Source organism: Ambystoma mexicanum, chromosome 7p (genome assembly GCF_040938575.1).
Source record: "Ambystoma mexicanum isolate Mex_15411 chromosome 7p, UKY_AmexF1_1, whole genome shotgun sequence".
Taxonomy (NCBI): domain Eukaryota; kingdom Metazoa; phylum Chordata; class Amphibia; order Caudata; family Ambystomatidae; genus Ambystoma; species Ambystoma mexicanum.
The window spans coordinates 524,983,843-525,011,734 of NC_090939.1; the positions used below are offsets into that span (position 1 = coordinate 524,983,843).

At 44.8% G+C, this 27,892-nt stretch overlaps 1 protein-coding gene across 1 annotated transcript in view; it reads left to right on the plus strand.

Moving 5' to 3' along the window:
* Nucleotides 1-27,892, plus strand: part of DYNLT3 (dynein light chain Tctex-type 3) — a 136,439-nt gene that overhangs the window by 79,980 nt on the left and 28,567 nt on the right. The window contains exon 3 of the mRNA XM_069636561.1: nucleotides 21,659-21,782. Coding sequence (XP_069492662.1) covers nucleotides 21,659-21,782 — 124 coding nt within the window. The remainder of the gene's footprint in view (nucleotides 1-21,658; nucleotides 21,783-27,892) is intronic.

Consider the following 27,892-nt stretch of genomic DNA (forward strand, 5'->3'; position numbering starts at 1 on the left):
GAAGCAGAAGACACGATGAGCGTTCTGCTGCAGAGAATGCAGAATAACGCAAAGCAAGATTCATCCATCGGGTGTGGTTTAAATAGCCTCCTGTAGTGCTTAGGTGTCTCCTTCCACAGCCACGCCTAGGTAAGAAAAGAGTTCCTGCTTTCCAGAAGAGTTCCAGTGTTCTGAACCTAGGGAGTGGCTCCTGCCCCACCCAACAGGAAAAGTAGTCCCAAACAGAAGAGGATCAGGGGTTCAACTGGCAGGTAAGTAAGCAGCATGGTCTGCTGCAGGTAAGTCCACCCAAGCATTATGAGCCCGGCGCTTCCAGCGCTGGGACTGGGCATCTTTATGAGCCTGGTGCCACTAGCGCCAGGACAGGGTCCAAAAGGTCCCAATTGGGACTGGCTGGCACTCGGAACCGGGGTTATGGGTCTGCTTCCAAGGGAGTCAGGCAAGTCCTGATCTTTTGGAAGCAGAGATCATGACAGCACCCCCCCCTCAAGGCCCCTCCAAAACCGGGCTTCTCCGGGGGTTTGGGCTTGTTAGAAAATGTTCGATGAAATCTTTTGATTAGACGAGGCGCGTGGACATATTCTGCAGGTTCCCAGGATCTTTCTTGGGGACCGTAGCCTTTCCAGTCAATCAGGTAAAATAGTTTAGATTTGGAGATCTTGGAATCCAGGATGCTTTTGACTTCAAACTCGAGTTCTCCATCAACTAGAATAGGTTTTGGAGATGTAGTTAGTCGGGTTTGAGGTTGCACGGGTTTTAATAGAGAGACGTGGAAGACCGGATGTATCTTCATGTGAGGGGGCAAGTCCAACTTGACCGCTACTGGATTTACTATGGTAGTGATGGAATAGGGACCAAGGTATCTTGGGTTGAATGTGCGTGGTCCTTTTAGAGGTAGATATTTGGTGGATAACCAGACTTGATCTCCTACTTGATATTGGGGGGCTTCCTTCCGATGTTGGTCTGCTCCTTTCTTGTATTGTTCTTTAGCCCTTTGAAGGTGAGAAACGGCTTCCTTAAAGGCTTGGGTGATTGTAGAATGCAGGTGGTCTACTGCTGGTGTTCCAAGATCTTGGAGTGGATCCAACTCCGAGGTTCGAGGGTGACTACCGTATAAAAGAAAAAACGGGGTCTTCCCAGTTCTCGAGTGGACAGAGTTATTGTAGGCATATTCGGCTATCCAAAGGATATCTTTCCAAGTTTTTTCAGTTTGTTGTAGCATGCAGAGCAAATACTGTTCCAGAGTTTGATTGGTCCTCTCGGTTTGTCCGTCGGTTTGAGGGTGGTGGCTGGTCGGAAGTCTCACATCAATTTGAGCCGACCGACAGCAACTTCGCCAAAAATGAGAAATAAATTGACTACCTCGATCTGAAATTAGAACTGAAGGAAAACCGTGCAGTCGGACGATGTTTTCGAGAAATTCTCGGGCCAGAGTTGCTGCTGTTGGTAAGCCTTTGAGTGGAATGAAATGCGCCATCTTGGAGAATAGGTCCACGATTACTAGGATCGTATTGTATCCGGAGCATGGAGGTAGATCGGTGATGAGGTCCATAGAAAGCGTATGCCAAGGGCGAGGCGGGATGTCAATAGGGCGTAAGAGGCCGGCTGGTTTTTCCTTTTGACTCTTGTTTTGGGCGCATACTCCACAGGACATTATAAAGTCTCTGATATCTTTTTTCCAAGACGGCCACCAGAAGTAGCGCTTGATCTTTTCCGAGGTCTTGGTCATACCGGGATGTCCTTCCATTAAAGAATCGTGATAACAAGAGAATACCTTCTTCTGTAAATCTGTGCTGGGCAGGTATAACCGTTCTTGGAAATATAATAGGTTGTCCTTCACCGTAAAGTCCTTTCCCTGCAGATGCCAATTCTGTATGTCTGCTGGAGTTACCAGTAGCCTGGCTTTATCCTTAACTTCCTCTATGGATTGTGTGGCGTTTACACCTAGAATTCTTTGTTCGGGAATGATAGGTACAGGTTTAGGATTGATCAAATGTTCTTCCACTCCCATCCGAGAAAGGGCATCAGCTTTACCGTTTTTTGTACCAGGTCGATAGGTAATTATGAAGTCAACTCGGCAAAGAATAGTGCCCAACGGAGTTGCCTAGAGGATTGAGCTTTTGCGGTTTTCAAATATTGCAGGTTTGGGTGATCTGTAATCATAGTAACGGTGTGTTGGGCCCCCAGAAGATAATGCCGCCAAGCCTTAAAGGCGGACTTGATAGCTAGAAGTTCCTTATCAGTAATAGTGTAATTGATTTCAGGAGGCGAGAATTTGCGGGACCAAAATGCCACGGGATGCAACTGATTGGTTACTGGGTCCTTTTGTGATAGAACTGCCCCCATGGCAAGGCTCGAAGCATCAGTTTCAACGATGTAGGGGAGTTCTGGGCGAGGATGTTTTAAGATCGGTGCAGAGATAAATCTAGTCTTCAAATTCTGGAAAGCTTGTTCCGCCTCGGTAGACCATTCAAAACGTTTGTTTTTCTTTAACAAGGCGGTGATGGGCTGGACTATTCGAGAGAATTCGGGGATAAACCTGCGGTAAAAGTTAGCGAAGCCTAACATGCTTTGAACACCTTTTACGGAGGATGGCGATGGCCATTTGAGAATTGCATCGACTTTCTTTGAATCCATACGCACTCCGCTAGGTGATAATATGAATCCCAAGAATTCAACTTCAGTCACGTTGAAAACACATTTTTCCAACTTAACGAAAAGTTTGTGTTGACGCAATCTCTCGAGGACCATTTTCACGTGTTTCCGATGTTCAGTTTCCGATGAAGAATAAACGAGGATGTCGTCAATGTAAACAACAACACACACATCTATGAGCTCTCTGAGGACATCGTTCATAAAATATTGAAAGGCGGCCGGGCATTGCAAAGTCCGAAGGGCATGACCTGATATTCAAATAGCCCATACTTGGTGCGGAAGGCCGTCTTCCATTCATCGCCCTCTTTTACTCGTACCAAGTGGTAGGCTCCTCTAAAATCCAGCTTTGTATATATGCATGCTTTTCTGACTTGGTCCAGGAGTTCAGGGATCAAAGGTAACGGATATCTATTCTTAACGGTGATCTGGTTCAGGGCGCGATAATCTATACAAGTTCTAAGGTCCCCTTCTTTTTTTGGAACGAAGAACAAAGCTGAAGAAGCAGGGGACTTGGAAGGACGAATAAACCCATTCGCTAGGTATTGATCCAGGTATTGTCGGAGTTGAAGATTCTCAGGCTCGGTGAGGGCATAAATTCTACTACAAGGAGGAGTAGATCCAGGTATCAGGTCTATCTGGCAGTCATAAGACCTATGAGGAGGTAGAGAGTTAGCCTGATCCTTCCGGAAAACATCTTGGAATTCTAGGTATTCAGGAGGTAACTGGGGAGCCTCCGAGGAAATTGTTGCCAGTGCAACACCAGGTCGAGGGTGACAAGTAGCGACACATTCTGGAAACTGAACCGTTCTAGCTCGCCAATCGATCTGAGGATTGTGCTTCTCTAACCAAGGAATTCCTAGAATAATCTGGAACTGAGGGTCCTTGATCACATCGAACACGATCTTCTCATGGTGTCCATCTTGACTTACTAGCGTCACTTCTTGGGTGGTATGCGTTACTGGTCCGGAGGCTATCTCCGTACCATCCACCGTAGTATTGACATCCTTTACAGCCTTTGGACAAAGAGTCAGATTCATCCTCAAAACCATTTCATGATCCACATAATTGCCGATGGCACCGCTGTCGACGTAAGCTTCAATCGCATGTAATCGATCCGGATGTTCAGGGCTAATGAGGACCATAGGTATCACGAAATGCGAGGTCACGGAACTGGTTTTAACGCTCGGCAAGAGGACCTCTATTCTTGTCGGGCGAGGTCGTTTCCCTGCTCAGAGTTTGTGACCCTGGTAACTGCAGCTCCTACTGCCTTCTTGGCTGGTTTCACCGGACAGTCTCGAAGAAAGTGCCCCGAGTTTCCGCATTAGAGGCATAATTGCAGCTGTTTTCTCCTTTCCCGCTCCTTTTGTGTTAGTGGTCCTTTCAGGCCCCCTATTTGCATGGGTTCCCCGGAGTCTACTCCTTTGGTAGGAGTTGGTGGTTTGGAAAATACTCAAGCATCAAACTTGGAACAATCGGCCTTCCTGTTCTGCAGTCTGTGGTCAATTTGAACGACTAAGTCAATATAGTCCGAACAGTCTTGCGGGGGATTCACTACTTGGGCTAACACATCTTTGAGCTCTCCACGTAGACCTCTATAAAACAGCGTAATCCTTTTGTCCTCAGGCCATCGAGTTTCCACTATCAGTCTGTTGAAAGACGCAATATAAGCCAAAAGGTCTTGATTACCCTGTCGCAATGAAAGGAGCTCATTGTCCAAGGCCTGCCCCTGTGAATGTCTTGCAAACAGTTTTTCCATACTGAGCTGAAAAGCTTGAAAATCATGGAGAACCGGATCATCTTGATTAACTAGAGGGATCGACCAGTCTGCCGCATTGCCACTAAGGTACGAAAGCACGAAAGCTACCTTAGCTTGATCAGTTGGAAAGGCTGCTGGCCGGCATAAGAAGTGCAACCGGCACTGATTAATAAATACTGCAAACCTCTTTGGGTCACCAGAAAATCGTTCGGGCGGAGCCAGAGGTACATTCCCAGGTAGGTTGATCTGCACTGGGTTAGTAGAGGATGTTGAAGGAAGATTTGCCCCTGATGCGGGTAACGGAGTTTGTCCGGCTTGTGACTGTAGCAATTGTCTAGCGAGATCGTCTGTTCGCTCCTTTGAAATAATCAGTTCCCTTCTTAGAGCATTCGTTTCCTGACGGGCTGCATGCACTTCTGCTCTTAGTTCCCCAAGTAACTGGGCTAGCTGGTCGGTATCCGAGGTTTCCATAGCGCCTGGGTGGGAGTTTTGCGGTAGGCTTTGCGTTCTGTAACGCTCACCTGATTCCCGCAGAGGCGCCGGTCTTGACTGGGTGAATGCCGTATCTTCAAAGGTGATGTGTAACACACGGTTGGCTCTTTGGGCTGGACCTCTGTGCACTGTATGTCTGACTCGAAGAGTAAGATGTCTGCAGATAGAAAATATGGGATTAATGAACTGGGGTTATTGGGTGCCTCTCTCCTCTTCCCTTTCTCTTCTCCTGTAGAACCCCAAAGGTTGAACGCCCTCACCTTAGGTAAGTGAACGCCGAGCTCTCCCTCTGCCTCGGGGCAGGGTGCCGTAACCAGTTTCTTCACTGGATAAGGGTGCAGGCCTCTTGACCTCAGAGGACTGCTGTCCGTCGTTAACTGCACGAACGGTAAGTTCTGGGCACTTCAAATGTCTTAAAAGTATTTTGTAATTATATCTCTTGTTTTGCAGGGTTCCGGCGATGGCGGATGGCGGGCTGATGAGAGTTGAGGATCGAACCCGCGTGAGGAATAGAAGCGCCTGGAAGCACGTACGTAAGCGCTTGTAGCCTGCTTCACGATGCGCACTAACTGTCCCTTTTATCTTGCAGGTACAAGTTCGGAGCTTTAGAGAAGCTGAAGGGTGCTGGAATACCCACTGGATTCGGCGTGGGAAGGAGTAATGGCACGTGAGTAATAAAGTTGCCCAATATCTTTAAACGCACCTTCTTTTGTCTTTCAGATGCGGGATGCAGCGCCGAAGGCCTCCGGAGCGTGCGAAGAGCTGGTAAGCTTTTGTCTTTCAGATGCCGGAATGCAGCGAGAGGCGTTGGTGACAGCCGATGGACCAGGTAAGAGATGCGCTGCCACTGAAGACCGTAGTGCTAACCTGTTCTTTCTTTGTCTTTACAGGTGCTGCTGAAGACTGGATTCCAGGATGGTAAGCCTTTGTTCCCTTAGGCCCAGGATCAGAAGCAGAAGACACGATGAGCGTTCTGCTGCAGAGAATGCAGAATAACGCAAAGCAAGATTCATCCATCGGGTGTGGTTTAAATAGCCTCCTGTAGTGCTTAGGTGTCTCCTTCCACAGCCACGCCTAGGTAAGAAAATAGTTCCTGCTTTCCAGAAGAGTTCCAGTGTTCTGAACCTAGGGAGTGGCTCCTGCCCCACCCAACAGGAAAAGTAGTCCCAAACAGAAGAGGATCAGGGGTTCAACTGGCAGGTAAGTAAGCAGCATGGTCTGCTGCAGGTAAGTCCACCCAAGCATTATGAGCCCGGCGCTTCCAGCACTGGGACTGGGCATCTTTATGAGCCTGGTGCCACTGGCGCCAGGACAGGGTCCAAAAGGTCCCAATTGGGACTGGCTGGCACTCGGAACCGGGGTTATGGGTCTGCTTCCAAGGGAGTCGGGCAAGTCCTGATCTTTTGGAAGCAGAGATCATGACAAATATCTGCCCAGGTTGGCCAACCAGCTGGTGGACTGTAATTCCAGGCATCTCTGGGACTCCAGCGACTGGAAGTTGAACAGGACAGTCTTTTGGAGGTTGATGCTGTTGAAAGGTCACTGCAGGATGGATCTGTTTGCTTCCAACTGAAGAGCCCAAATGGAGTGGTTTTTCACCTCGAGACCAGATTGCGACATGGCAGCGACTGGCACCTTCCTGCAATGCTGGGGACCCGGCACAGACTACACGTTCCCCGCCTTTGTGATGATCCCAAGGACGCTAGCATACTCAAGATTCCAGCAAGTGAGGCAGATACTGGTGACACGGGCCTGGGAGAGTCAGGCGTCGTTCTTAGATCTCCTTGAGTTGTCATTCGACAGTTCTGTCCTCTTTCCGGGCAGAGAAGACATCCTGCAGAACCCTTTCGGACTTCCTCAACCCCTGGTACATCAAGGATCACGGAAATTAGTAGCATGGGTGATTTCAGGGTTCCGCGGAGAAAGCCAGGGCTTTCGGGAGAAGCTGAGTGCTTCATTGATGAGTCCTGGGCCCCTAAAACAGCAAAGTACTACAAATGTAAAGGTGCAAATATAAGATTCTGACACAGAGGGGTTATGGTATTGGCTATGTACTTTTATTCAAAGGTGTAAAAGGAAAGGGGGAAAACCCTAACTCGCCCTAATTCTAAGTGGGGTTTCCCTGTCTCAACGGAAATAACTAGTGTCCCACTGTTCAGTGTCAAAATCCTAACTCTCTCCCTTACACACTAAGATAACTAAACAAAAAGGATGTGTCTTCTGGATCCAGGGGGTGTCTCTCCCTTCCCCTGGACAAAAGGCACTTCATGTAAGATTCAGGTAATCTAATTTCCAGCCACTCTTTGGCTCTCTGATAAATGTCTCTCTTTCCCCAGCCTTCCTTAGATTTACAAGTCTGTTCCATGAAGTCCCAGACTGGTTGGTAGCTTTGGCTTACCCTGACCAGCTACTGGGCTGAAAAAGATTTCATGGATGCTCTCTCTAAGCTGTATAGGTCCGTGGCCCTTGGGTACAGACCTGGTTCTTCCTCACCAATGGATGCACTTTTACAAGTGTTGCTTGGATGCTCTCTCAAAGCTGCCAGGGTCCCGGACCGTTGGGTTTAGACCGGTTTCCCTCTCACCAAGTGATGCACTGTCCATATGTTGCCTGAATGCTCTCCCCAAGCTGTAGACCTGGTTCACTCTCCTGCCAAGCCTTAGCACAGTTCCATGTATAATTTTGGTGTGGGTCCAGACTCGCCATTCCCGCGGTATTCTTGCTCTCTGTTGACTTGGGTCACTCTCCTGCTAAGCCTTAGTACAGCGGTGTGTGATATTTGGGTGAGCTTCCCAGACTCCCCTTTTGGCATTTGCAATGTTTTCCCTGAAGTGTTCAAGCCCCTGTGGCATTCCGCATGCCCTGATGTGTGGCGTACGCAAGTGCTGGCTCCCTTGAGGCAGCTGAGCTATCACGGTACTTTTCTGGAGCTTCTCCTCCCCTGCGACGGCTCCGCAGGTCTCTTCTAATCATGGCTGGCGTGCTCGTTCGCCTTTATGGTGTTCCAGTCTCTGAGACACCAGGATTCTTGTTCTGCTTCTGGGACGTGCTCTCCTTCCGTCCTGGACCAGCCCCAGATTCTCTCCCCCTCTGCAGGGCGTCTTGGTCAGCGCCCATCTGCTCGTCTGGCTCACCAAAAGATGTACAAACTGCTCAGATATTCAGAGTATTTAAGGAGACCTTATTCCTCCTGGATACGTTTATTCTTGTGTGAGGCATCTGGGTTAAGAGAATCTGGATAGATAATCGGACCTTCTGATGACGTCTTTTGAAGACATTTTCATTAGGTGATGTGATGAAGTCCGTGTCCTGACCCTGTGTTTTATAAGGTGTCAAGAAATGTGCTGGATTCTTTTTCTTTCAGACTGTGCTTTGTGGAGTGTCAAGAAGCGAGATGGGTGCTATATCCCTGACGGGACCATGAAAGTAGACAGAGTTCCTAAGGGAGGCAAGTATCCCAAACAGGAAAACACTGAGGGCCTTATTTACATAGTCTTTTCCAATGGGTTGTTTCCCATGGGGAACATGCTTTTGTAAATCAGGCCTTGATTCTCTGTAGCGTATCCCTTGTATAGTTCTTTTGTATGGCTAATGGAGAGAATAGAACATCCTTTTTTTCATAGTAGGGAAACGGAGTCCTATGTTTCTTAGTATTATTCGTTCGCTGCTGTCCTTTCTGTACAAACCGTCTCAGAACTATTGGAGAAAAACAAAAGGAAATCTCAATTAGAAAAAATGGAAGGAAAAGGAAGCAATATGCACAACACAGAAAGGTGTTGGGAGCATTTCCCATAGTAAAGCAAAAGAAAGGAATTGGTCAAAGAAAGTATGGAAAAACAAATTGACGGATAGGAAAAGCAGTGACAACAGAGGCAAACCTAGTAAATGATTGTTCAGTGAAGTACAACTCGGAGTACTTCCATTCTCCTTGGTTTGCAGTTGCTCTGATCACAGCCCAAAGATCACATTTACATCAAAGCCCTTCTTTTGTATTCCATTTGCTGGCGCGGTTACCTTTTGCTGTGTCCATCCCACAAAGGCATTCTACTATTTTGGCCCAGCCGCATCCCGGGATTCGGTTCACCCCCTACCACGTGTTTTCCAAAATGCAACTCTCCAAGTAGTGTGTTTGGGCCGGTGCTCCATATCTGTGCGGGGTGGGCTGTAGCTCCTGTAAGGTCCAATTGGTAGATGTCTCTCCCTGTTTATGTACATCCGCATTGGAATTCCAGAGATAGTGGAGAAGTGAGTTTTATTGTGTATCTTTGTCCAGTACCAGCTTTCTGCTCAATCTGGTGGCATTTATTTTTTATTTTGTATCTTTGTCCAGTACCACGTTTCTGCTCAATCTGGTGGGATTTATTTTTTATTTTGTATCTTCGTCCAGTACCACGTTTCTGCTCAATCTGGTGGGATTTATTTTTTATTTTGTATCTTTTGTCTAGTACCAGGTTTCTGCTCAACCCTGGTAATTATATATTTGGGCATCAATAAATAAATGAATGAACAGCCTAGTAGTACAGATAAAAAAATGGGGAAAAGCAGAAAAACTCTGTGGGACTCATGAGTGTGCTGCTGTGGTATAACGTGCAAGTAAAGCTGCATTCCGGCACGTTATCATACTGGCACACTCCTAGTTTGGTGGTGGAGTGGCCAGACTTAACTGCAGCTCCGTGCTGCCGGTAATTCTGGCATCCCACCACCAATAAAATGCCAGCATTACCGGCACTGGTATTACGGGTGCCGGTAATGCAGGCAATTCCCAATGGACTCCTCCATGGAATGTGGAATTCCAGCACTTGTAATCTGCCGGTAATTCCAGCAAAGTCGTGGTAACGGTAATACTGTCTGGTGGTGTCCCAGCGGATTTACTGGCGAGATACCACCAGACTTTTAATGGGGCCCCTTGACCACAGCATTATTAAGCACCTTTGTGTTTCCAAAATAGCTGTGAATAAAACTCGTACCAAGTCTGAATTAATCAGAAAATAAAAGAGGAAGGGGCCTGGGCACAGAACACGAAAAAAGTGCCTTCTAGGAGAAGGCGAGGGGCTAGGAGGACACATTTGTCAACAGTTGTTAGACGTAAGTAAAACCCCAAATACTTAACTAGTTAAAGCAAACCTGGAGGTTCTCATAATTTTCTGTCCGATTTCTTTTTTTATGAAATCTTTCCTCTGGCTGACCAGTCCTATTCTGCAGCAGCTCTGGGCACCATTGCCACATATGGGCCTTCCAATTTCTTAGTATATATTTTTTTCCACATAAAGGTCGCAATATACCGAGGTTTCCATTGAAAATGTGAATTATTTGGCCTTCGGGAAATAGTCCAAGATGACCTACAAGGTGTCTATAGGAGGACAAAACTCTGGTCAAGCTCTGTCCCTTGTAAAACTTCATCCCAGAATTATCACCCCGTTTCAAATCCTCAAAAATATGTGAGTGCGGTCCGACATCTGTGATGAGGTGGCATAATGCATACTGAGACATGTAATCCTAGTAGTTCTGAGTTATGGTAAGTGCATTCTGTGGCGTCTGCACTGGGTTAAACAGAGTGCTTTGTGAGAGCGCTATTTCTGCCAGGGCATGGCTCGCGAGCACAGGTTACTCTCGGGCATGTTGAGACTTCTGTACTGAATGAGCTGAGTCCATTCTTGGAAATCCTGTGGTGCCTGTGTACTGAAGGAAGGAGCAATACTGTTGGTATACAGTCCAGGTGCTTGGACATATAATCATAATAAATGGCAGCTAAAGGTTATGTCAAGCTGCACTGAACATATGAGCTCCAGCTGGGCATGTGAAGGTTCCACCGGGCATTCTCTTTGCTGAGGCTATAACTTGTATCCTGGTCCTTTGCCACCTTATCTTCCCTGCTGGCTATGGGGATATTGCCATTTTCAAAGCTGGTCCTGGGCATAGCCTGGCTAAAGATGGGCCTATTGGGCTCCATATGGGAAATTATTGCTTACCCGGTCATAGGATTGATCGCACCTGACCAAATGACTAATATGATGGCACCACTTCTTCAGAGTTCTGTCACTCTGTGTATGATGGGCATACAGCACGAGGCTGTATCCTTACATAAAGCCACAACTATTGGCGTTGTCAATGTTTTTATTCTTTACCCTTCTATGCATGCTGGGCCGCTTTGAAACCAGCAGTTCAACACAAAGCTTTCCCTTGTTTTCAGAGCCCCACTCTTGCTCTTATGTTTTGTGTTGTGCTCTCTGCTGCACATTGACCATGGCTGTATTGCGGACACAGCATGTTTACCCAGAAGAATGGGTGGCCTTGTTGCAAATAGAGCTATTTAAAGCTACAGTACATAATGACCCTGGGGATAGGAGAACATCAAAAATGTATATTCGGGAGCTGCTGTTTACCATTTCTTACAAGGATGCACTTTGTGAAGGGTTCCAATTATTAAACAAAGCAGAACTATTTTCTGCTTGGGTGGTGCTCTTGCGGGAGCTATGTGAGAAAATCAAGAAGTTGCAAATCAAGAAGTTACATACAATGTATGAAGAGCTGTAAAAGCTATTGCTTTCTTTGGTTCACCAAAGCTATCTCAACAGACAGCTTGGGGAGGGTACGGAACGGGGGAGCTGATCACTCGCTGCAGGAACTATATGCCATGCAGGGGATTGGCTAGAATTTGTTTATCCTTCTTAGATTGGCAATATTGGGAGTATTTAGATGTTCAATAGCACCTTTTGCTTAAGTCATCAGGATCCTTTTTGTTTGTATTATACGATCTATACATTCTGATTATTGAGCTTGTAGTTATTATTTAACACATGGGAGTCTGTAATCTCCCTGTACAGGCCTGCAGTTAATTTTCTTAATTCAATCATATTGCGACTTCACATCTGCCTTGCAATACATGGGCGAGGTACCCCCTTGTATATTTTAACAAGACAGTGAGGAGTTTGTGAGGGGTCAGAAATGTGAGGTGGACCACTTTGTAATGTTTTCTCAACAAATACCATTTTATTATATTTAAAGGTTGGATGAACGTCTTGCAATCCCTACCCTGATTTCCCTGCCTAAAAAGAACTAAAGGAAACACTCTAAAAAGGATGTCTGTCCCTCACACTTCTCCATATAACAAATAAATAAGGAAATACATGGCAGTTCAAAACAACAATGATTGAGTTAAGAATGTAACCAGTCTCTGTTCACAACCTGGGCGAATTCCCCTTCCCCGGGTTTAAAGGTGTTTCTGCTTCCCAGTTCAACAAAAGAACACAAGAAAATCCTGGTTTTCAACAAAAGTCCCAGCACCATCTTATGCTACTTCAAATTGTCAGGAGAAAGTTACAAGCCAGAAAGAATAAGGCTTCTCCTCCACCACCTTAAACACATTCTCAGTTCATCAATAGCAACAATAATTGTCTTGGTCAGGATGATTTGCCACAACAAATTAGTTCCAAAGAAGTATAGTTCCTTGCCAACCGCTTTACTCTGCTTTTATCTTAGCACCACAATCAACATAAATTGTCTCTGCCAGAGCTACTTTGTAGCACGTCTTCAACTTGTACCTGGTTTACTCGGATGCCAGGCCTATTTCTCCAAAGGTTTGTCATCCGGGTATACTCCCCTGCCCGAGCAAAGTTTCTCATAAACAGGGCTTTTGTGGTTCAGTTAAACTGATAATAGATTCACAAGTACACAATATTCAATAAATTGCAGATTCGACACTTGGAACAACTCTGCCGCGAAAACAAGATTCACATTGGTCCTCTTTAATATTCTTCTACAAATGATGCTCCTTTCCTTCTGGATATCCCTCTACCAGAAGGGCAGCCTTTTGCCACTCTTGTTTCCCCACTACATCAGTAACCAATAACTGCCAGGGATAGGGTTTATTTCTGCTTCTCTCTTGGCTTTGGCAATGTGAGTTTACACAAGCTTTCACAAAACATTGGACAAAGTGTGGGCAACAAGTCTCCCAGCCTGTGGACCTTTAATTAGCCCCCCTTCTGCTGTTAACAATGTTGACTAAATTGTGTTTGCCTAGGTGTTAGTCTCTCTTGGCCTAGGCAATGCTTGTAGGGTTTAGCTTTTACCAATGGTCTCTCTTGGCTTGAGCAATGCTTATTGGTTTGAACTTTTACCAATATTGCTCTCTTGATTTGCTGGGCTTCCCACAGACTTGTATTTTTAACATTGCAGTCATTTGCCTTGGTTACAATGTGTTGCCTTTCATTAGTTAGAGATTCTAAATCACTTTCGGAATCACTTTTTCTCCTATGCATGTTTCGCGTTTGCTGCTGTTCAATAGTTAGGTATTCAAAACTGTGCTTTGAACTTCTTTCAATCCTATGTGAGCGTTGCCTACATGCTAAATGCCTGCCTGAGCCACGCGAGCGGGGTTGGAGTGCTCCGGGGTCACTACATACCTGTGAACTCACCGGGTAAGACATGCACCTCCATTCCCCTCTCTGCTCACAGGACTTCTGGTTCAGTGATTCTTGCTTCTCTGCAAACTACTTCCTTTAGTCTGCCTAGGCTCGTGCCACCTGCATTTGGAGCCTCTTGCTGCAGAGGTCTTCCGATCCATGCCAGCCACCAGAAACCTCCTCAAGGTCCTGGTTTTCATGCCAGCCACCTGAGATGGTCTCCAAGGAGGGAAAGCTTCCCTTGCCTCCGCTTTCCACTGCACGGCCTCTGCTAAATGTGTCTCCAACGGGGAAGAACATGCTTCCCACTGTCTGCCCTCTGCCCTTCAGACTCCGGGAGGTACAGACTCTCGGGACCTGGAGCTGCAGTCTGCCACACAGATGTCCCGGTGTCTTTTCTCTTCTCCAGTCTCATTCTGGGCTGCCTGCACAAGTCACGCTGCTGCTGCTTCTTACTGCTGCTGCTCCTCTCCTGCTCTCTCTTAGCCTGCACTTGAGGTGGCTTTTTAAGTCTCTAAGTCTCTCAGTCTCTCAGGTGTGGGTCATTTGCATCAATGATTGTACTACTCCTGCAACATTGTACCTCTTCAGCCCTCTTCCTCGTTCCAGCAACTAGGGAATTGTGGGACTTGAAGCCCCTAATGGAAAAGGAAGGTTTCTGATCTTGATGTTCACTTTTAAACACAAGTTTGTTCCTTACAATATTCTTTAAAGGCATTTCATGACAATAAGTCAAGGGAAATTCACTTATTATAAGCTGTTATTATTCATAGACTTTCATTCACTGTACATTTTGGGTGTCGGAGAGGTATTTCATTTTGGAAGTCTTTCCGCATTTTAGAAGGGTTGTGATTTCTCCCAAGACCTAGGAGTGTCTGACTGTACTCACTCCTATATATATATATATGTGTATCCCGTGGTATAGCGAGAAGGTTATTTCAATAAGCCATTACATACTTTGGCATTGTGGAGTTATCCTCCCTAAAGGAAGACAAATACTGTGTCTCATCCCACGGATTCCTCATTCCGCTGTGCCTTTCTCCTCCCAGGTGATCCTCCCGCAATACACCACCCCCAAGGTCAGGATCAGAAAGCAGCTGCATTTCCCTTGCCAGCTGGGTGGAGACTTTAGGCAGGGAATTAGTGAGGAGTCCATAGGATTCATCACAAGTTCCATATCCAAAAGGAGAGAAAACAGCACAAAGGTAGATTTCCTTTATATGGTCATGGAACCCTGAGATGACTTGCAATATCCTTTTAATGTATGGTGGTGTGTATGTTATTCCTTTCATGTTGGCACATTATTGTCCCGTTAAATCTGGACTTCTTGCTCGCTTTGTGTCAAGAGACCGTCCAGTTCTAGTCATTTGGAATGCATTTAGAACATGCCAGTTGAAAAAAATCACTGATACTTTTTAACGTGTTACAAATACATATTTTAAGCAGTTTTTAAAAAGAAAATTCATTGAAGGTCAGTTTTGTGGTTTAGAATAAGGGGTAGAGTAGCACATACATTCCTGGTCTCTTATGCCAAATCTTGTCAGTATACTAAATAAGGATACCACCATACATGTCCAGTTTGTTTTGTAACTCATGACTGCAATTTGAAAAAGAAAATTAGTTCAAATTAAATGAAAAAATGTTGAATTGGCACGGATTTAAGATCTGTGTGCTGGAACACCACACACAATGTTTCATCCTGGATCGCAGAAGAATGGGGGGGGAGGGGAGTTTTAAGGCGCAATACACAGAATGTTAAAAAAAGAGTTATGTATTTACAAAAGAACAAAATCAAGCATTTCTATTTTATAGCACATGCCTAGTTGCACTCTGATGGGACCACGAGACTTCAAGGTAAGCAGGATAGAGTTTGGAGGGGGGGAGAGGGTGCGAGAGGAGAGATTTGAATTCCCAAGTAATGGAATGCCGCTTTCAAAGGAGGCTCGAGGAACCTTTGGGGGCTGTCTGCACAGCATCACATTCTCACAAGCAGCACCTCCTGAAACACTCTGCGTGGTCCATCTAAAAAAGTGGCTAATGTGGAATGTAGTCTTTAAAATACCAGATGGATGTACAGGGTATAGGTTGTAAAGCTGTAGGTTGCCATTTAAAAGAGTGCCTGTCCTTAAATATTGACATCTTTTGGCCCTTGGCCTATGTTTAGGAAATTACAGGCACCAATGCCTTTTCACAGACATATAGCATCCTCGCCACTGCTTATCACGCCTAGAAACACTTGTGTACACGCTCGGTATAAATGACATATATCATATAATTTCATGCACATAATTGCACAGATGTGTGGATCAGCACTGTGCCACAGAAAGGAACCAAAGTACTTGGAGGTACAATTAATTTCCTAATGTACATGAAATGTTCGGTAAGAAGAAGCATGAACTAAAGAAAAATATCAGTTTGCAGTTCAAACATATTTTACTCGCCTAACCCCCTACCCCTTTTAGGAATGTCTTTTACTTTCAACTTCAAAAATTAACGTGTAAAATACCCCCAATCCAGAAATGTATGTGGCACACTGGATGTACTCCTGAAACAACATCATGTAAATCTCTCTTGGCTGCCAGCCTTAAGAGACACACATTTAATGAATACCTGGTAACAAGCAAATGTGTCCACTTGTTGAATACGGGCAGACATACCTGTATGCTTGTCAACGAGAAAAAGGCATGCCTCCTTGCTTGTTACAGACACACACACACACAATACACCTGATTCTTACGTGTTGACTTGTAGGAGCACCCACCGCACCATCACCTATAGAGGCATTCGCTTTCCTTCACGACAACTCATGCCTTCATGCTTCCATCACTCTCCCATGAACAGTGGTAATTCGCATTACAGCACATATTTTCTGTTCTATGAAAATCTGCCTTTACTCCAGATACGACCACTATTCTACTATTTGTACTTGCACTGGAAATTGGGGGAAAACGTGTACATCATACACGGGCTTCATTCATGCTTTTTTTCTAGAACAAAAAAAGTAATTTAGAGTGTGGGAATAGACCACGCTTCAATAAATCCACTGGAGAGGATGGGGACATCACTGAAATGTCTTGTAATAAATTAGAATCCCAAATTGTACCCATCCATTGAGTATTCCTTTGGGGTCTCATCCATGCCTTCCTGGATGTTGTGCCTACACCTCGGCTCCTTTTTGCATATAAATGATGCATTAATTTCTAACCCTTTCCTCACTTGTCTGCTGGAAAATCATCCAGGCGGGTCCATGCTAGAAATCTTTTATTTTATGATTTATTTAGTTTTATTCTAGCTGAACCTGAAATAGAAACAAAATCATTCTAGCACTGCCAATTTCTGGTGCGAATCCCATCTGTACTATATATTTTTTTCCAATTTCCATTGCAAGCAGGTGTCGCACTGGCAATTGTGGTAATGTTTTTTTTTCTGGCTCGGGTTATGAAACATGCCCAGCTCTCTGCATAGGCCTGATTGATGCGCTGCGTGGGGATTGGCGCATGTTTTAATGTCTTAGGGCGGCAGGCTCCCCTCCCTCTTTTGGATCTTGTGCTTGAACATTTATTTGTCAAATCAATGAATAAGTTTGATTCAATAAACTTCGATTCGCCTGAAATTCGGGTGGTTTAGAGTTTGATGAAAGTAGTTCTAGCAGGACTACACACTACACCTCGGTCTCTGCCACCAGGGATGTGCCAGCTCTCTCTTTGACTATGCCCTCTAGAGCCTCACCACCACACTTATGTTGTGTCACACTGTTGACAGTCTGTTATTGTGCTGGAGTTGGCATTGCCTTTCTGGATGTGAACATGACCTCCTAATGAAGAAGAGATTCAAGACCAGCACTGCGTGAGAGACTCTAGCCAGGAAAGTTGCCAGTGTGTTAGCAGCCTTCATCTTCACTAACTTTTCCAACACACGCACTTACTCCATTTATCTCATGCCCACTGTTCAACCAACACTCACCTTTCATACTCCATCGCGACCTCACACGGTCTGACATTTGTCAGTCTATTTCATTCTTGCAAATTCCATTATTTCCCATTGGAAATTAACAGATTAACTCCAATTGGCCCAGCTATGCATTTTGTTTTTAATTCAGACTTCACGGCTCGTGTGCTTGACTCCGTCCCTGGTTTCAAAAATGTAACTGGCCCTGAACACCCTGGGATGCTAACGGCAATAAAACCCCTCTTCGGTGGACCTATTAACTTAGGACATTGGCCATTGACACCCTGTATTGCTCTCAAAATGGGCTACTATTGCTTACATTTTTGCGCGCATTTTTTCCGTCCACAGGCGCAAACGCGACTAGCAGGTCTGTGCGGCTATATCTGCCAGACCCTGCATCATTCCATCAGAGATAGCTAGTCGGTGCGAGAACATTTTAAACTGCTCTTAAATTGTTTTAATTTGTTTTGACTATTTTAGTTGTGTTTTGTAGAACTTGTAGAAACTGAAACTGAAATAGAGTAGCCTGTATTTAACCTAGAAGTTACTCACTGTTATTCCTTCAGTAAATTTGTACTTTGCTGCATTTACTGCGTGCTGCGTGTTGTCACCGAGTTCTCAGCATACACGTGTAAATCGGGTGAACAAACTACATTACCCAGAAGCATTGTAGTCACTGCGCGCATTTTTTTTCGTCCACAGGCGCGAACACACCGGCGCGAACGTGACTAGCAGGTCTGTGCGGGTCCGTGCGCTTACGGGCTAGTCAGCGTCCACTCTATCACTCTGAAACGATCAGACGCGTTAAGGGGTAGGTTCATTAACATTGATACAACTCTAGCTACATGGGGGAACCTACTGTCTCGCCCAATGATATAACTCCCAATATTGGGACTGTTATCGGCACTGAGAATGCCAAGTCATTTGCTATACCCCATAAACATAAACAAGATAGTATGGTTGGTGACAGGAGAAATGTTTGTACTATTACTAAACTCACCAATGCCCTTCTAAATACTCGATCATTGGTAAAGCATGGCATTGAAGTACACAACTATATTCAGGAGCACAAACTAGACATTATGTGCCTCACGGAAACATGGCTTACAGAAGCACATGGGCCAACTATTGAACAGGTGACACCTACTGGGTATGTGTTTTTTGGGAAACATAGAGAGAACAACACTGGGGGTGGAGTAGCCTTAATATGTAAAAAAGAGTTGGGGTTCTATGAGGCTAAAATTCAGTGCATGGGCTGTGAGATGATCCATGTAAAATTGACCACAAACCCTAACTATAGCCTGAACATTGTCTTACTCTATCGTCCACCAGGTGATGGAGGTAATTTTAATGACGACCTAGTCAATTTAGTTACGCCTATGCTGACCACTAACTCTGGGTTAGTTATATTGGGTGATTTTAACGTATGGAAAAATTATAAAACAGATAAAAAGGCACTGCAATTGGAGAAATTGATGAAAACTCATCACATTATTATTATACTGAGCTACCCACATTAAGGGACATATTTTGGACTGGATCGGAGGGGGAAATGTCCAATTTGGGCCCATTTCCACTACTCCATGTATCTGGTCTGATCATTATCTCTTGACGTGTTGTCTGGAGCTCCCTGCCAAACCAGTAAGAGTGCACACTACGGCACACACAGTTAAACTGCGTAATTTTAAGAACATTACTTCAGACATTCTAAAGACCTATGTGGAGTCAATCATGGATAAAAGAGGAGAACAGGATAATCCTGAGAGGCTCACAAAAGTCTATCATGAAGTCATGTTGGAGATGTTGGACAAGTATGCTCCCTTAAAAGACAAAATAGTCAAAGACTTGCCTAACCGCCATAAGTGGTTCACTCCCTTGCTGGCTGAACTTAAAGCCAGCAAGAGACGGGCGGAACACACCTGGCATAAAGATAAATCCAAGGAGAATCTGTCAGCATGGAAACTCATTGAAAAGCAGTATAAGGCTCTGATCATAGAGACTAAGAAATCTCATTACGATGATCAAATAAACCAGTCTGGAGATGAGACAAAGGAACTTTTCTGTCTTTTCAGAACTTGGGAGAAACCCATGGCTTGTAAGCCCGAAATTAAACCTACTACTGACGATTGCAATAGAGTTCAAAAGACCTTCGCAAACACACCCTACTAACTGCCCAGGAGAAATCTTTCCGTCAAAATATATAATGGAACAACGAGAATTGTTTGCTCCATTTCTCTGTCGGTTTGTTAGTTCATCCTTCCGTACCTGTACCATTCCTCAATTTATAAAAAGTGTGGCAGTTACCCCTCTGTTGAAAAAACTTGGTCTGGATCCGTTGGATGCAGCCAACTTAAGACCAATCACAAATACCTTGTTTTTCTTAAAACAAATTGATAAAGTAGCTACCACACAGCTCTAAGCATATGTATTTAACACCAACTAGCTACACGCCAAGCAATCTGGGTTCAGGAGTTTTCATGGAACTGAATCCGCGCTCTTGGACTTACAAACACACATGCTTGGTAAACTGGAGCACAGCAAGTCAGGGCTGCTGATGCTATTAGATCTTTCGGCAGCCTTCGACCTGCTGGATCATAAAATCCTGCTCAAAAGGATGGCAACTGTTGGAGGTTTATCCAGCAACGCCATTAACTGGCTTAGATCTTTCTTGGAGGGCCACCAGTCCTGTGTTCACTGGGGTGATTGTGTCTCTGAGCCACAAACAATAACATGCGGAGTCCCCCAAGGGGTATGCCTCTCACCTTTATTGTTTAACATTTATATACTACCTCTATGTGTTGAGCTGGAAACCCTGGGGATATTTTTCTGCAATTATGTAGATGACTTCCAGTTGGTTTTGAACATAATTGGGAATCACGAAGTTGACCAAGAAACTTTGACTGTAGCATATCATGTCATTAAACAATGGATGTCAGTGAATTGGCTTTGTTTAAACGTTGCTAAAACAGAGCTGATGCTATTTGGCTCAAAACACGCTCAATCTAAATTGAACCAAAAATACAACTGTTTCTCCATTGAAGGCAATCAAATTAAGACCGTGCAGAAAGTTAAGACTCTGGACTCTTATATGGAGGAAAGCCTTGACAGTGATGCACATGTTCCATCTCCACAAATACCAACTACAATCTTAAGGTACTTAGACAAGTTGCCCCGCTAATATCAGTGGAAAACCGCATAAAACTCGTAAGAGCAGTAATTCTGCCACGTGTTGACTATTGTAATGCCCTACTAGGAGGAGCCAGTAAGGCAAATGTCTAACAGCTGCAGAAAATACAAAATACAGCGGTACGAATCATCTTTCAGATGAAAAGCTTCGAACCCACCAGTGCTGCTAGAAGAAAGCTTCATTGGCTCCCGGTGGCAGCTCGTATCCAATTTAAACTGCTTACCACATGCCATAAATGTATCTTTGGTAATGCCCCTTCATATTTGAAGGAAAGGATTAATATCTATCACCCGAATAGACGCTTAAGATCAACAGAGGGTTCTCTGCTGGTACTGCCACGAACAAAAAGATCCCATGGACTGGGACGGGCCTTTCATGTTCAGGGTGCACAAGCCTGGAATGCATTACCAACTAAGATACGTAAAATAGAGGATCTTTTTCTCTTTCGCAAACAGTTTAAGACTATTCTGTTTAGTTAGGATCTATCTTAGTTCCCCTACCACTTTCTGTCCTCGGCGCCTGGATGCCTGTGGGCTTTGGTGCCTTATAAATTTGAATATACCATAACATAAATCTTCAATAACTATGACTAAGTTAAATCCTGGAATTTGTGTTAAAACATACTGTATATGGGTAACGTTTGTTGTTTCTTTACAGTAAATATCGTCCACAGTGGCAACTGCATATGCCAGTCATCTAGCATCTACTAACAAAGTATATGTTTTTTTTCCTCAAGTGTTAAACCAGTTAAGATCCTACATTTCTTAAACATTGTTTTCAGTTTGTTGTATTTTCCATTTTTATAGCAATATGCTGTCATAGGTCATGACACTGATTTTCAAAAACCCACAAAACACTCAAACGTTTTGAGAACAAAACAAAAACAACAATTTTGGTTTAAATATAATTCTACTTCTCGCAATATTTGCAGAGCAGGGGTGGCCTGGGCTTGTGAATGGGTAGATCACCTCTCCTCAATCGTTGAAAGATGTAGGTTTTCCTAGTTGTAGATGTGTTTTGTGGCAAAGATGGACCGGTTATTTTTATAGCTTTAAGAGGACACTTTGGTCAGAAGTTAGCTGAACCTATAAGGGGGTAATTTATCGAATGAAAACCAGATCAGTGGAAGTAAAAACTACGAATATTGTGTCGTTTTAGTAGCATTTTAATGCTACTTCTTCTTTTTGTGACCTGTATGTGAATTATTGTGCTTTTCAGTGCATCGACGTCATCTTGAGTGAAGTAGATTACGACCAGGGCAAAGTTAACCAGTGGATGGCTAGCGTGGTGGAGCAGGCTTTAACGCGCCTGGTAAAGCTTGGAAAAGCATACAAGTACATTGGTAAGTACATATTTTGCTTGTTTTCTTCTTGCTCTCTTGTGAAAGACTTCAGACAGAGGTTATTCCTGGCTTCAGTACACTGTCTATGTGTGATTGATATTGATTGATTGATATTATATTTGTATCACGCTCGTACACAAGTGTTTCAGAGCACGACGAGGCAAGGGAGGGGAATAGGGAAGAACAAAAACAACTATCTTACTAGACCCAGTGACTTTGAGAACGCGCATGTGCATGGGAGGGGGAGAAAGGTAAAAGTGCATGGGTGGTGGGGAGAAGTGGAAAGTGCTGAGCAAGAGGAATACAAAATAAATAATAAATAATAAATAGTTAAGTTGTGACAGACTCTAAAGAAGAGGACTGTGTAAGCAAACGTCATGGGTTAAGTGTAGGATGAACAGGTTTGGTATGCGATTTCCCTAAGGATGCATTGGTGTTCACAAACTATAAAGACTGTGGCAAGCAAATACACATGAAAAATGACAGACTGATCTTTTACAAGTTGTTAACTACTCCAACATTGGATCTTTCAGGGATTCACATGCTGTGAATATTCCCCGTCGTCAGGCTGGTAAGTCACAATTACTTTAATTTAGTACCTTTCCTATGGAAAAATGTTTGACACCTTGAGTGTCCCATCAACGTCGTTGTGGGTGCTTTTGGTCCCTACCTACCGGATGTCGAGTGTATAGCTCTGCCGCAGCAGCTTCCCCTCAGATTCCAATCGTCTTTCTAGCTGGTGGAATTCCTCAAGTTCTTCTTGTCATTGAGAAATTATCTTTATGCATAAAAAATACATCTTTCTACAATACAATCAATCCGGAGCAACCGAAGACTCTTCTGTGGTGTCCGCTACGAACATCGATACCATTGGAGTCAAACAAATCCTTGTTCAGGCCCTGTGGGACATGTGGCCTAAAAAACATCTATGAAGGTGACAAACATGTAGACTACATATACTGCCTATACCCTAAACATTCCTCGGAAGAATGTGAAATCTGTCAGGGTTTTTCTCAGAAAACCCTCAAGGACAGGAAGTGTCGACTGATTTGTTGGCTAAACGAAGGGACATATCCGGCGTCTGAGGCAGGCTCGTCAAGGAGTGGGAGAGCTACCACCCCCTCTGATAATCATTCACCATCAAACCAAAGGTCCAGGTTGGAGGAATGACCTACGAAAAAACAGAAAACAGGTGAGACAAAATCGCTGACGAGCCATGATCAGACAGCCTAACAACCCCTGTCCACTACTTAAAAGAAGTCGGTTAGCAGCAAAGGCTCTCAGTCCATGTGTAAACAGTCGTTGAAAAACCCATCAACGAAAGTGACGACCAAAACTATACCATCGTAAAAGCATACGGATAAGTGCTCACAGCTGTCAACAAAGTCGGCCTCCCATTCATCGAACATCTTCTCTGTCAAAACACAAGCATAAAACCAAATTGTCGATGAAGACACCACCTTTGTCGACAAAGAAAAAACACCACTCGTCGTCAGAGTCTTGTACTTCCAGAGAAGGCCATAGATCCTCTTCCGAACAAGAGCTTATCCTGCATGTTCTGCCTAACTGAGCCACCAGGCTCCCAAGTGGCTACTTCCCACTGAAGACTCCTTAAGATCTTCATAAGTTCCAGAAACTCCTTAAGACAGTCCTCTTCAGCTCTTCCTTCTCTCTCCCTCTACCCTGCTAACCTCCCTCTGCTCTATCCCCCTTTCCCTCCTTGTCCGGCACAGCATGCCGACTGGCCACAGAGTGTACCTCAGTCTCACAGGTCCATAGCCCCCTTGCCAGTCCTCCAGCACTTGCCGCATTGCTACTGCAATTGATCAATGACCCATTGAGAATTGACATCTTAGCACTTACCCAGTTTGACTAACTGGGTGCACCTGGATTCCCCCCCTGCACTTGTCCCCCTCCCCCATCTCTCCCCTCTCCTATATTGCCTATGCACTTGCATGATCCAAACGTACCATGCATTGAAGATCATCTATCTTTTCTTCCCTGTCTCCCTTACTGCATGGTGGCACCTCTATGCTCTTGGAAAAACTGCAGAATCGTTGTCAGACCTATTTGCTGTTATCTACACTATTAATTGTATTATACGCACTTACTGGTATCATTCAGAAACTCAAGGACTCTGAATGACTGTTCTTTTCCCCTTGTTGCCTCCCTCCTTGAGTGCTTTGAAACACTTGCCTGTGTATAGGAGCTTTACAAATAAACATGACCATACCATATCATTGGTAGGGACCAAAAACACCCACAACAATGTTGATGGGATACTCAAGGTATCAAAGGTTTTTCCTTAGGAAAAGTACTAAATTAAAGTAACCAGGGATCCCCAGCCTGACTACAGTGAATATTCACAGCATGCGAATCCATGACAAATAGCAACTCTGTAGAAATTGAGTTACAGGTAGGAAACTACTCCCATATCCCTTACATGTTTTACACTGCTTTCAGCTCGTGGTGCAGGGCCTGGAATGTGCATGGGGAATTATGAAGTTCCAGGTGGGGCTCATGTTATGCGCACTCAATTATAAAACTTGGGAATTCACCCATTTGAGTTTGCTGTAGGACACCTCTCTGTTATTGTCTATGCTCCACACAGGGGCCTCCGAGTGGTGGGGAGTGGGTGTTAGGCAGGTCTGCCATAAATTTTGAAATGGGTCCCCATAAATCTTCAGCCTGCCCTAAAATGGCCTATGAGAAAGAGGAATTGGGCAAATAGTACTATTGTAAACTACTGGCTTCTTTGTATACGATCCAGGAGCATTTTGGGAACAAGAATGACAACACATTTTTATAGTTGACATTGATTGTCAGTTGAGAGCGTCACAAATGACACTAGCAGTACACCTCGATCTCCAGAAGACTATAGACTTTTCTCCTGATACTCTGGTGAGTGTATTGCAAGATCACCACTCTCCCAAAGGATAAGGGAGAAAGTGACCCGGAATTCTGTTGTCAGTGATCACAATGATCAGCAGAGTCAAGGAGCTGCAGAAGAGGGGGAGACAAAAGACAAATCAATAGGAGAGCAGATGAGCAACACTCCGTTCAGACCTACACGAATATCGGCAACCCAGTCTTTGTGCTACGTTTCCTTGAATCTCTCAGATCTTCTAGTGGGCAGTGTCCATAGGCCATTAGCTTCAAAGGTGTTTGAGCAACAACTTCAAATGTTCGGAGGGACCCATCAACCGACGGCATCAGGACCCCTACACAATAGGGAGATCGGGATACAGCAGAAAAAGATCTGACTTCTTTGGATGGTAGGTATTATGAAATGGGTATGGAGGGTACATATCTACTAGGAACAGATGGAAAGCAAAAACAAAAGACGAGGCAAGAAATCGAAGCTAGAAGGTGAGATGAAAAGACAAGACAAGCCATTCCAAGTTACAATTCCAAGGTCAGGTAAACACGAGAGCCAAACAATACAAGTGACGCAACGAAGCCACCAAAGAATCGAGCAGTCCAGAAAACAAGTCGGTGGTCCGAAGAACAGGACATATCTGTGCAGAAATCCACAAAAGCCACTCGCCAGCAAAGGTGAGAAGCACCAGCATGATGTTCCAGAGCTCTATTTCACTCTGCGGGCTCTGTGCCAGAGCATCGCCCAGCCATCGTTGATGACGCACCACGTTGCCGTGTTGACATCATTAACCTAATGTGCCGATCCCTAAAACTGCAGCATTGCCGGGAAATGAAGTTCCCTGGTGGTGAGCGCTGCCTGAGCCTCCAAGGCAGACGCCAGGCCCCGATATGGGCACCTCACATTGATGCCTTCAACACTTCAGAGCACATAATGCTCACTGACCGTGCTACTCATTTCATTTGTGATAACACCCTAACAGTAAAATGGCTACAAACCAGGAGTCGCATATACTAATTTGGACAGCACCAGCCTTTTGGTGTGAGATGCTGGCTGTCCTGCCGGAGTGGAACATGGCTTCTGCTTTTCCCGCACTGCTTTAATCTTCTGTGGGCCCTTTGCCGGCTCTTGACCATGCACTTAGGGAAAATGGTGTCCGTGCATACTCGTGGGAAGCTGTGCGAGCACCATCAGCACCATGGCCCGAGAGCAGTTTTGGGGACTGCTGGGGCTCTGCCCTGGCTAGACTCAGTACACTTAAAGCCCTGCTCCATCTACGGAATCCTCTTGGCAATTCACTGCCCAGATTTTCATGGCAAATGTGTTACTTAACATTTTCAAGAATTCACGAACCTGTGCAGCTGCGAGGTTTGTCGTGTCAGGGGTAAATTTGGACCCAGTGTGTTGCTTGACTGTACTGCTATGTATCACAGTGAGCTGCCATTCTAGTGTCAGTCATGTGATAATTATCTGGCTTTACTAGGGACAAGATAAAGGCATACATGTTTGCTTAACTAGTATCCATCCAGTGCTCCTTCCTTCGCTCCTGAGATGATGGCTGCTTATCTGAAATCATGCCAGTGAGACTGTGGGACAGAGTACTCATGAGAATCAAGTGTGCGGATCTGGCTGTGCAGCAACTATTGAGGATGCTGGATGCAGACCATACACGGACAGTATTGAATGGTAGTCAGAAATGCCTGAATCGTGAATGCCTCTTTTGGTGGTAGGGAAGTTAAATTGTTCTACTTCCCACTTCTCCGCCTCAGCTGTTTGACACGTGGCCTTTTTGAGGGATGAGCCATATTCTCAGAGGCGGAGTAGAGGCATTGGCTGGAGCAGAGTGTATGTGCACTTTGCAGCATAACTCACTGGCGATCTGTCTAGACACCGTGCTGCTGGGGCTAACTGAGACTCTTATCTCCTGGCGAGTAGAATGCTCGGCCTCTGTAGCCTGTAACTGTGGCTAAGGGAGGGAATGGACCAGGAGGCTCCAGGGCTGCCTGGCAATGGCAATGTGGAGTACCCTGGTTGGTTGGTCCGAGTAGTGCGACCCGCCTGCACATGCTGCAGCAGTGATGCATGCTTTACTCATATTTAATTAAGCAGGCATTTCCAGACTCCCTTGTTGCTGCTGCAGGGTTGACACTGAGGTAGATGCATGCCTAGCAGGGCCACCTCCAGTGCTCCAGATAATATTATGAAGTGGGAGTAGTTTACTGCCTATTTTACAGTACAAATGTAAGTCCAATTCCCAATGGGAGTATTTTATAAGCGAATAAAAATGTTTTTCCTGAAAAATGGAAATAGTAATTATTCCTATGCACCTAGCTATTTATACACATTAAAAGATACATGTTTACTTCTTCTGATCAGGCACTAATAATAGTAGTTTCTTCCTGTGGTACTACGTGCACTACTGTTCCAAACCTGTCCATGGAGCTGTGTGGGTGAAAGCAGGGGCACAAGATCCTGCATGTCTGTTTCCTATTTTTTGTTGGCAGTATGTTCACTCCCTATTTTTATTTTTTGGCAGTTTTTCCTTATTTTTAGGGAGTGAAAGTGGTCGATGCACCCCTTCTCTGTACGGCTGACCTCCTTTCCTGTGGAAGTATGTCCAGTCAGCTAGGTATCATTAAGACAACGCGCATACCTCTTTTGTTTCACTCGCACTGGTCTGTGTCTATCCTTCCCTCTATGATGTGTGTGACCCTCCCTATATGCCGTGTGTTTAGCCTTCAATCGGTGCTCTGTCTGTGTGTGAGCCCCCTGATGTACTCAGTGACCACCACTCTGTGCGTGATCATCGCCTTCTTGTTCTGTGTGCGCAGGCTACCATCCGTGCTGTGTATGCGTGGCACCCTTATCGATTGTATTCTGTCCCCTTAGCCTTGTGCTGCATGTGCCTTGGCAAAGCCAACACTGTTGTCAATGCTTGCTTAAGTGTATCGGTATGTGATCTGTAGATCTTAATGGCGAATTTTATATTTTCTTCTACAATGTCCATTCATGTTCTCATTTATTTGTCGTGTCATTAAGTGGTATGACATAGTATTTTTTTTCCCAAACCATACTTTGTAAGTGTTTCCCTGTGCATTTGTATAGTACGATTTCGGTTTCACAAATGCTCTTTCTCAGTCTGGGAAGCAGAGGGTATGCTTGTCCTTTAGAAAAATTAGGTGCACACAGTTTATTAATTATTGTTTTATTAAGAAGCCTTTTATGACTGAAG